Source organism: Hippoglossus hippoglossus, chromosome 13 (assembly GCF_009819705.1).
Source record: "Hippoglossus hippoglossus isolate fHipHip1 chromosome 13, fHipHip1.pri, whole genome shotgun sequence".
Taxonomy (NCBI): domain Eukaryota; kingdom Metazoa; phylum Chordata; class Actinopteri; order Pleuronectiformes; family Pleuronectidae; genus Hippoglossus; species Hippoglossus hippoglossus.
In genome coordinates, this window is record NC_047163.1 from 6,143,928 (window position 1) to 6,155,066 (window position 11,139).

The 11,139-nt window shown below is 43.8% G+C and overlaps 1 protein-coding gene across 1 annotated transcript; it reads right to left on the minus strand.

Annotated features, from left to right (window-relative positions):
- Positions 1-142: 142 nt before the first annotated feature.
- On the minus strand, positions 143-7,326 carry trmt9b (tRNA methyltransferase 9B). The gene is made up of 4 exons (XM_034604052.1): positions 7,052-7,326; positions 2,965-3,164; positions 2,282-2,455; positions 143-1,929 (listed from the first exon to the last, which is right to left on the minus strand). The coding sequence occupies exons 2-4, from the start codon at positions 3,119-3,121 to the stop codon at positions 971-973; spliced, it is 1,290 nt and encodes a 429-aa protein (XP_034459943.1). The 5' UTR covers positions 3,122-3,164; positions 7,052-7,326; the 3' UTR covers positions 143-970.
- Between the last annotated feature and the right edge of the window lie 3,813 nt (positions 7,327-11,139).

The following is an 11,139-nucleotide window of genomic DNA, read 5'->3' on the forward strand; positions in this document are numbered from 1 at the left end:
CCTGGGGAAGTCAGTTGGTTGCAGTATGCATATTCACCACTAGATGTCACCAAAATCCTACACACTGAACCTTTAAAACATAGGAATGGAAGAGTGTACAGTGGTGCGTGGGGGGGGGGGCCTCCGGGCTGCAGGATCATCAGAAAACAATGTAAAAGAGGGAGAGTGACATATCCTCCAAGCTGAATGAAACACTCAGGGTAGTTGTTATGTGTCATACCTGACTGCTTTCTATTAGAAATGGACAAATGATGATATATTTTGTTAAAGAAAAAGGCAACTCAGTGTGACAGAAAGGAAAAATTCCAATGCACACTAAACAAGTTCCTCCTCTGTGAGAACAACAGCCCGGTGTTTCGTCTGAATATGCTGGTGAGTGAGGAGCAAAACTCCTTCGGGCATTTTGGTGAGATGTTTCCAGACGTGAAAAGTAAACAAAAGAGTGCTCCCCCTTTTATTATGGAAGCAGCTGATGTCCCTGACAAAACAACAGTGAGCGTATGTAGTGTATATAGGAATATAGGACACCTATGGTGCTTGAAGGGGGTTTTAAAAACTGAGATGAATCTTGATAGGAAAAGGTTCCCCACCCCTGCTGTGGCCTCACAATCTCCCCTTTGGCTACTATTTAGTCCAAAGAGTAAAAAACAGTGCGTTTCATAAAATCTCCACTTCAGAAATTCCCTTTTTTTAAAAGGTTAAAATACTGGAAATTACTTTGTGAAGATGATAAAATTACTGACATTAAAAGGGAGCGTACACTGGATATATGGATACTGCTTGTTGGTTTCAATTATTGAAATTGAATAAATACCTAATAATGAATAAAAAAAACACCGTATAGTACACAGTGATCACCATTGTTCCTACCTTTTTCAGTTAAAATATTCTAACAATCATAAAATGTGTGATTCAATATTAAAACTTGAGGCAGAGTTGATGCAAATTAAAAAATCAAACGGGTTAGAAATCATATTTTCCACAACTGGACCTTCTCTGCCACCACACACCAGTTGGCATGATCGAAATAAGTGTGTGTGACATGAAGCTCCTCAACGTGCTTCTCTATCAGCGCTGCCAGTTCTCCCTCCCTGAAGACGTGATAGTACCTCAGACAGGAGCCCTCCACCTGTCCCTCGCTCCCCTGAGGACTCTGTGTGCTTTCCTGCCGTTCTTTTCCCGCTGGCCCTCCTTCGCTCTCGCCTCCAGGCTGTTTGAGATGCTCCCTCTGGAAAGGCACCAGGTCTGGCAGGGCCAGGGAGCCACACTCCTGGGCTAAAGATAATGAGACACTCTGGTTGTCTGGGCCGTCGTTGCTAGGCGCGTTGTTGTTGTTGCCTCCCCGATCATGTGGTCCCTTGTGCAGGTCTGTGACCGAGTCGAAGACATCCTCCTCTGATCCGATCACAGACGAAGGATAAAAGAAGTTGGACACCTGCTTGATGAGGCCACGCCCTCTCCCGCGCTGGCTCGCCTTGCTCCCCTCACTCTCTCCCGTGGGCGAGGACAAAGTGCTCAGCTCCCTGGAGGACGACCGGGAGAGGGTTAAACTTCCAAAGTCGAACACGGAGTCCAGAGACCTGGAGAAGAACCACAGTCTCTGCGTCCTCTGCTGCGGCGTGGCGCTGGTCAGGTCTTCTTCGTCCGCAACGGAGGATGTGCTTCTAACCTTCCTGTGCTTGTCAGTGTTGTCTATGGCTTCGCTCACACTCTGTGCCGTGGCCCTCCTCCTGGACTTGGCGTGCTCCCTGTTGAGGGCGGAGTGAGGGTTGGGGTTCCACGGCACAAAGATGTCCTGCTTCTCAAATTTACGACGCTTCTGCTCCATGGCCCACACGTAGATCATAATGCGTCCGCCCACTCGCAGGGTGCGGGCCATCTCCCTTATTGCTCGAATACGGCGCTCTTTGGTGGACAGGTGATGGATGACTATGAGAAAAATACAAATGTTAGAGTCAAGTGGGAGGGGGAGAAGGGATTTACTTAATTAAGATGATGCATCACATTTGCAGTCAACAAACATTATGTACTCTGCGTGCGGCACAGCAGACAAATTAACAGAGTGGGTCCTAATTACACTCTTGTTGGGGGACACATGAATTATTTCTCTCCGTTGACTTGGCAACACGAGCTCCAGCTTTGCTGATGTTTATCATTATTATGAGTCCATTTAATCTGAGGCAAACAGCAGCTGCGTCAGTTGAGCTTCATGCATACGAAGGAGCTGATTTGTCACAGAGCGAGAGACATCAACAACACCCAACCCCCCCCCCCCAGTTACCTGCGATAGAGAGCACGGCGTCGAAGCAGCCGTCTCTGTAAGGCAAATGCAGCCCGTCGCACATCTGCACCTCGTGTCCTTGGCTCCAGGCAGAGTCCACCAGGGGGCGACAAACGTCACACCCCAGCTTGAACACCTCCTGGTTGATGTGGAGATACTTGCCATTGCCACAACCTGCAAAGGACAAGAAGGTCAGCTATAGTGACAGATCAGGAATGATTCGTGATTAGATTTGAAATAATTTTACGAAGCAACAGCGCCCCCTGCAGCCACATGGAGTGATTCATTCTGCTGGGCTTCAGTTTCTTCATATTTTTAAAGTTTCCTGCTCAATATTGAAGATAAACGCTGGTTTTTAATAACCTCCAAGTGTTCCACTTGCTGGACCTGATTCTGACTATTGACGCCATCTGTCAGTTCCACATTTCTCACAGGAGATTGTAGCCTCTCACATACATGACACATACTGTACATTACACAGAGCGAGAACAGACGTTCAGCGTGAGGAGGGTGAATGAAAGAGGAAACATTCTCTCGGTTCCAAGTCAGTGAACCATAAAACTCATTTCGAAGCTGCGATTTTTAGGTCAAATGCTTTGAGGGAATAAAACAACAACCAACAAACAAAAAAACAAAAGAAGAAGCAGATATGATGTGATTCATGACATCTATCGTTCACCCACCAATGTCGGCAACGATGCTTCCCGGCTGCAGGTCCAGCAGAAACTGTCGCACTTTGGGCCAGGCCTTGTAGCGGCTGTCGTTGAAATACGGAGCGATCTTGTCGTAGACGCTGTGCACGTGTTCCCTCTCGAGTTGGCTGGCAGCCTCCTCCATCATGTTCGTCCAGGCGGCCTCATTCAGCGGCCTCACACCATCGTGCCTGCGGGGACAAACAATCACCTCGCTGCTTATTTCCAAATCAGAAACCTCTGATGCTGTTCTGCTGCTTCATTAAGATAAATCCAAAGTAGCAAGCGTGGACCTGAGGGAAACGGCGCAGAGGTGTTCCTCTCGTCGCTCTTAAGAAGGTCAAGCAAGGTCAGTGGGAAAGCTTAATCAGCAGACACAGTGAAACATCTGTCAGGCAGCAGCCAGAGAAGGTAATTGAACACTGGACCCTCCGTGAAGGAGCTGCTTTAGTCGTGATCAGTGACCCTTCTCACATTCACAGTCCTCCGGGGGCCACCGCAAACACGTCATCAGGTTTCATTTTTCATCAATCACCCAATCACACGAAGCTAAAAAGGATTATATATTAAGCCGTGTCAAATTATGTTTTAATACGGCGACGCGGAAGCAAAAAGGTCAACACATGAATCACGTTGGCAACAAGAGACACAACAAACAAACATCAGTCACAAGATGTTCTCACGCAGATTTTCAGGAGCCGTGTGAAGCACCGGGCTGCTGCTGGGTTTTATATATACTGGTAATAAAGATAACAGCAGCAGCAGCAGCTCACGGTGCAGGCGCCACTTTCACCCTAGTTGCTTTTGAGGGGGACTTTTAATTTCCCTGGAAAATGTACAATACACATGTGGGGATGGATCTTCAGTCTGGTTCCATTATTTTCTAATCATCTGGCAACACATCAGCAGTGAACAGTTTAATCTGAGGCTAGTTCTGTGAAGTGTCCCTGCTGTTTCTACATCTATCTGTATATCAGGAGTATTTTACCTGCACTCTCAGAGATGAATTGCAGAGTGAAGTGCAGATTTGGGGATGATGTAATTGTGATGTTTGTGTTCCGTCTGGTTTCCACAGCTCCCTCTGCAGTCATCTGGCTTTATTAGGATGCAGCCCACAGCTCCTGCAGTGCTGCTGTGGCTCCCTCCAGCACTGTGAGTGTTTCTCTACATTATCATCTTAAGCGTCGTTATGTTACAAAAATAAAATCTCAGCATGCAGAGTTCTCATTTGCCCCGTGTGGTTTTTCTTTCATGGTGTTTTATCACGTGGTTTAATGAATTTACCGCCGAGTGAACTCATGAAAAACACTGTTTCTCCTGCGTGCTCGACCAAAAGATGAAAGAGGACGTGTACAATCTGCAAATTGTCCCGAAGCTGGAGAAGTTAGTCAAACTGTGGACATTTGAATTATTTAAGATTTTCAGAAAGGTTATGATGCGTGAATTCATCACATGCTTTCGCGCAGTTGGTTTAAGTAGGTCAGAATAAGTATTTCACTCATAAAACACAATATAAACAGGGAATCTGCTGCTGTTCATAAATTGAGAATGAGTCAGTTTATTTAAAAAGTGTCTCTCTTTTTATTATCTGCTGCAGACTCTCAAGAAATGTGTATTTAATGAGGGAAATACAACCGAATCACTTTCCTCCTGAGCACAGAACATCTGACTTGTATCAAACAACATCTCATCATCATCTCAAAATTTCAAGGAACAGTCAGTGATAGAGTTACGTCTGACTGCTTCTTTGAAATCACTGACAGGGACACGGTCTTCAAACACAGGACTTCAAATGTCCAACTTCCACAAGTGAGAGGCAACGTGAGATCTTCTCCCCTCGACGTGAGACGGAGGTGATTTGTTCTTTTGAGCCGCATGTGATGGATCAAAGTTGTCAGCGCCGAGGCAGACGTCATACATCAGTGCCGCCGTGCAGCAAAAATCAATAAGTGCTGTAAATACAACTCGAAACTGGCAAATATATGAGCAGAAATGTAAATGAATATCTCCAGTGGCATTACATATTTAACTAAAATGCCCTTTTCACACTGTAAAAATCTGCTTATAATATGTTTAATGTCATTTAGATGTGATTTAGTAGCCAAGGAGGTTATGTTTTCATCTGTTTGTATGTAAGTTGGCGAGATCAGGCAAAAACTACTGGACAGATTATCACTAAACCTGGTGGAAGGATACGGTATCAGTCAGGAAAGAACAATTACCTTTGGTGTCGATCCAAATCAGTAGCTGGATTCTCTTTAAAAACATTGTGAAAATTTGCAACATTTTCATTGATTTGAACAATTTACAGATCTAGATGGAAAAGAAAAATCATATTTAGTGTCTGCAATTTGGTGCAAATTAAGAAAAAACCTGTGGATCTAAATGTGGTTTTATAAGAGGTATGCACTTCACTGGTTTTATTTGTAAATGTTTAACTGTCCACTTCTCTCACTACCTGTTCTACCTGTTTTATGTTGTACTTTTCTGTGTGTATCTGTAAAGAAAGTCACAGCGGCGTCTCTAGCCCAGAGCGATACAACCTAACGACCCATGTGAAACCACAGAAGCACTTTGCTGATGTTAACCAGAGGGAGGGCGATCACACACTTCCCCTCCAGCGCTCTTAGCAGACATTAAACGGATATGTCCTTGAATGAAACGTTCACTGGTGCCCGCCGTGCACAAGTGCACACATCAAACACCGCTGGGAGCGTTGAGCAACAAACCAGACCTGCAGCTGCACGAAAAAGGCAAATCTTCCTCCCTGCTAAGTGGCTGTGAGAGACCTCGCCATCGTGTGCATTACCGGGCTCATCTGTAGACTCCTCCACTGGTGAACGCAGCCTGTGCAGCATCACATCCTCCTGTCCTCAGTCCTATTTCTGGACCAGCATCATCTGCATCATCCCAGCCAAGTGGAAGGAAAACACACCTTACGTAACATTGGCAGTCTGGGCCTCGTTCTGCATTGTGTTTGCTCAATTCCGCCCGAGCGAGCCCCTCTGCTCACTAAACTGTGTTGATATTATGTAACCAGCAGCCGGGGAGGCTCTGAAAACTGCCTCCGACTGACAATGGAGGCTGAAATCAAGGACAGAGGGATAGGATGGAGATAAGGTCACACGGTGTTTTGTGGCTGCGTGGTAGCGTTTCCTGGCAAACGTCTAAACAACAACACTCGTGATCCCAATTTCCCCTCGTTATTCTGCACCTATTTAACTTTAAACTGTTGTTCCTGCAGCATGTCCACGGCCGAGCCCCCAGGTCAGACCTCAGCAGTGCTGTGATGAGATTAGTGGCGAGCCAGGGCTGCACAGTCACTCTGCCACGCCGCTGCCATTAACCCACTGCATGAGCACACAACCGACCACAGGGAGGGAGAGAGAGAACAGGTTCTACCCACCGCCGTCGCCAGCATCAACATCAACATGTGGCGAGAGGATTGTTTGCTGAACTTAAAGACTCCCCTCACTGCTGCCAGCTTCTGGTGATCTCACAGGTTAATGTATGGGAGGGAATGTCTTTATAAAACATGCAGGAAGTAATGAGGAAGTGCTTCCAGGTGTAGAGAGGAATCAATAGCAGACTAATTTCCATCAAAACCAGTGAGACTAGATATGTCTCTGCACATAGTGTGTATTCTAGTATTTAAATACGAGAGCACTGAGGCTATAATGAAGTCAGGGGACAGAGGTGTAAGAGATTCACTGGATCCAGGTGACATCACACATTTTGAGGCTTTTCCTGGCAAATATGTAAATATCAATAAATCCCACAACAACACATTTGGTCGTAATTTCACCTTTAAAGGACACAAAGGCTTCGACTTTGTGTCCCTTCAAAGTTTTATTCAATGGATACATTCAAATCTAGTTAAATAATAATATTAATAATGAACTTTATTTATATAACAGCTTAGAGATGATTTACTAGTTGAAAATGAAACAGACGTAAAAAATAATAACCCCCTAAATTCAAAGTGGGATTGTTTCATGTGTGCATTTGATCAATCACGATATAATTGAGTTTCGCAGCAGAATCCATAATCGATACGTGCACATGCAAAGCCACTCACCGTGCGCGTGAAGAGCTTCGTGCACAACGATCCGCTTCAGGTCGCAGGAGGGAAACTTCCCTCGGTGCACGAGCGACTCATCGACACCGGGGACCCGCTGTCAGCACCAGAGGCACCGGGCGCATCTTCGACGGATCAACGTGACACCGACCGAGGAACCGACCGAGGAACCGGCGGAGGGAGAGCAAGCTGCACGTGAAGTGCGGCCGCCAGCAGCAGCGAACCGGCCGCCGGACCGGATCACATCCGCGCCGTGTGGAGCTCCCTCCACCTGTCAAGGTAAAGTAGAGCCGGAGAGACACTTCCGGTGAGCTGTGTCACAATCAAAGCCTCGGGAATCCAATGAGGTGAAATGGCTGAGTGATTAACGTTGATTCCCCCCCCCCCATATATGATTTTACTCTATATTAATACAATTATTTCACCTGTGTGGGTCACAACCACCTATATTTAAAGGCTCAGTGTGTAGAATTTAGTGACATCTAGTGGTGAAGTGTCATCAAATCAAATCAAATAAACTTTATTGTCCCCATGGGTAGATTGTTCTCGGGCCAAAATGCAACAGCAGCTGCAGAACAGTACATTGTGCAACAAATAAACTGTGCACAAGGACAAAAACTACTACTAATCATAATAATAATAATAATAATAATAATAATAATAATAATAATAATAATAAACCTTATTTGGTGGGAAATTAAAAAGAAATGCAGCTCAAAGTGCTTTACATACACTTTATGTTATTCACTCCATATTTGTGCTTTTACATCTTGACATCACAAGACAAAAGCCAGACTTTTATTTTGAAGAACAAGTGATCTGGGATCTGCTCTCGTCCCTGTTGGCTTGACTCAGCTGATTGGTCAGTCTGTGTGTGTAGAGAAAAATGACAGAAGTCGCTTGTCATTGGCTCCCAGCGTCACGTGACAACAAACAACAAACAACGTGAGGTGCAGGCATCACCTCATGTTCCATTAAGGATGAGATGACCTTGGTCAATAACAGATTATAACTCTGATCGAAAACCAAACAAGGTTCTTTGTGCTCAGAGTTTCTATTTTCTGCTTCATCCACTTTCCCATCAGGCTTTAAATCTCTATCAACACCTTGTTTGTATTTAATTGCTGCACCAACAGGAAACTACTGAGAATAAACTCAAGTAATCAGTTTGATTTTTGAAGCTGGCAACTTTCTATAAGATGTAAATTTACCATATAGCCCACATGGTAATTAAAGTAGGATTGATGTGTCAGTTGGCCAATAAAAAAATATATAGGTCTGTGATTATGTTTGCTGAGATGAAAACTTTTATTTTACAGAATAAATGTTTATATTATATCTGACAAATGTGTTTATTTTCCTGATTCAATTTCTATATATTTATATTGTTTTATTTATAGATATCCATAATACTTGTATGGTTAAACTGAAAATATCAATTACATTTCTTTATCATTTATCAAATTGATAAATATGAGTATAGATATTCATGTACTATTGCACATGAAAAGAGTCCGTATATAGAGATGCAGTGTCCGTCCTGATCCTCCCTCGCAAAGACATTAACCAAGGGGATGTTATCACAGAGCAACAGCTCCATGTAAATCTTTGAGTTCTGAACCATTAAGCAGAAAACAGCTGTCAGCTGCCCTCTTTGCTCCTCACACTGTTAATGGCAGCAACTTAATTGTGGCTCATCACTGCCATTCAGGGAGCACAAAGCCCTCATCACGTCCGCCTCCTCTTCCTCCTGCAGGCTCCCTCATAACACTGCACTTAGACACCTGAGAGGACACGCTCACGCTGCAGCTGAAGATGTTGAACGCACATTTGTTCCCTCAGGTGAGATTTAGCAGTAGTAGCAGTATTCAGGCCCCATTGTGCATGTTTGGGTTTCAAGGACTCTCAGCAGGTTTTCACTCAGTGTCACGTGTGTGGCAAAGAAAACCGAAGCACACAGAAAATATACAAGACGTAAAAAGAGAAGGAAAGCATCTTGTTGATTTTTAGTCGTGTGTTTGTGTCACCAAAATTTGAGCCAAAGCATTTTATGATATTTAATAATGCACCTTGAAGACAGTTTTTACTCTTCAGGTTCAGATTAAGGGCAGAAATCAGGGAAAGTGATCTCTGCAGTGGAAGAATGGGAACGTCAGCTCCTGCTGAGATTAAGATTAACGACTTTTTCCTGTTTGTCACATCCTGTTGTTGAAACCCAGCAGGATGTTGCACAAATTACAGCTCACGGTTGGAGAAAGCCTGGCTGTGAGTTTTAATGAGAGAGAGGACATCTATTTTTCATATAATAAACTCATCACCTGATTATAGTAACTCTGTGCTGACTGCCGGCTCGTCAGCAGGAGGCCAAACCGAGAATAATCTTGTTTCTCGGTGGAAATGAGCTGTTCATTACCCTGCTGTCGTTGTTCAGTGCTCGTGCAGCGACCCTGGATTCTTCAGGGAGCGGGTGTTGAACAGCTCGGGGATTTCAAAGGTCAAAGCTTTACAGTAAAGATCCAGACGGCAGCTGCCACCGTGCTCCCTGCTGATAATATAACAGGGTTCTTTTAAATTGGTTCGCAAAGAGATTATTTCAGTCCACAGGAGATGTTCTAACAAGAGGAATGGAACCGGCCAAGCTCCTGAAACAATAAAGGATATTATCTCACATCTCATCTACAAAAGGTTTCTGTATAAAAACGAGGTCTAGGTGGTTTTTAATTACAGCAACATGATGAGTTATTTAGTGATGTATTCCAGCAAATAGACTGTTGCCATCACAGTCTCTGTTGTTGACGGATGCTGTTATTCAGACTGATTGACTTTATTTCCAACTCGTGTTTCCGACTGAAATAAATATCCTGGGTTACGTGTCCCACAAACACAATGACTCAAGCTGGCACATGATGGAAAGTAAAACCCATTCAAAGCTCCTCTTAAAACTGCCTCCGCATTGATTCCCTCACATAAGGTCACCGTCACCTCAGGGAGACTCGACTGAACAGCTTGGCCTTTATATCGACGAGAAGTCAAGGCCCATTTGAACGACTTGATTTATCCGGATCTCGTCCTCTTTTCTTTATTGGATTTTTAAAAAAAGAACTGGAAATGTCCACGAAATGAATGTCATGCATCTCTCTCTCTTTATAATTTACCAAGGACCGCAATTGAGCACATTAAAACTTTTACACAAATATTTTGTTAATTTTACTTTGAAAGCTGTTACAGCAGTTACACAAAACCTTCTCAGAATTCATCAGGCTGTGATTTGGCACATAAGTAAAGATGTGAAACATCAGATTGTAAAGTCAAGGTCAGTGGTGTTTATAAAAGTCCACAGATGTATAATTGAAACTAGAGTCTGGGTCTTTAGCGTCAACCTTGAAACATCACGAGGGAGCAAATGATTTCACGTTGTAGAGGAAACACGTGATGATCAGTGATGAGGAAAAAGCCTCCGGGTGAGTGAAACACTTTTTGAAAACAAAATTCACAAGACGTCAACATGACAGTGGTGCTGAAATCTGTTTGATGTCTCTGAGCCTCCAACAGGAGGCTGAGGAATTAATGGAGATACTTGACTGGAGGTACATGCGTCAAAAACACTGCAAATATAGGTAATACGGCAAAGTAATGTGTTGATGTCTGCAATGACAAAGAAGAAAATTGGAACTTAACATAAATCCTTACAAACTGACCACTGACAGTCTCAACAACAGCCATACAGTATTTTACATTTTATTGTTTTACTCCTGAGATACTATATCAGGACGTTTCCCCCTGTGCTCGTATTTTAAGCCTCCACTGATCCTCAGCCAACCTGGGACAAAATCCACACTTGGATAAAAAAATGAATGTGCACCCAGTTCTTTTGTGCTATTTTTTTAAAAACTTGAAATAGTGGAGTCGGCATAATGTGAAGCAGAGAACAGAGGCTCCGGAGGAGAAAGGTGAAAGAAACCCACTGGGAGCAATACAACATTTGTGTCAAACATGGCTGCCAATGGTTTCCTTAGAAAAATAACATGTGAGCGTGAATATTTCAGAAATTTAATGGAAAGATTTTCACACTTACTGGGTTGCTGGTA

Excerpts from the sequence above, each read along its gene's own strand:
- trmt9b (XM_034604052.1), bottom strand. The coding sequence starts at position 3,121 with ATGATGGAGGAGGCTGCCAGCCAACTCGAGAGGGAACACGTGCACAGC. Across the intron at positions 2,456-2,964 it reads AAGCATCGTTGCCGACATTG|GTTGTGGCAATGGCAAGTAT; the intron begins GTGGGTGAACGA and ends TGTCCTTTGCAG. Across the intron at positions 1,930-2,281 it reads CGCCGTGCTCTCTATCGCAG|TCATCCATCACCTGTCCACC; the intron begins GTAACTGGGGGG and ends TTTTTCTCATAG.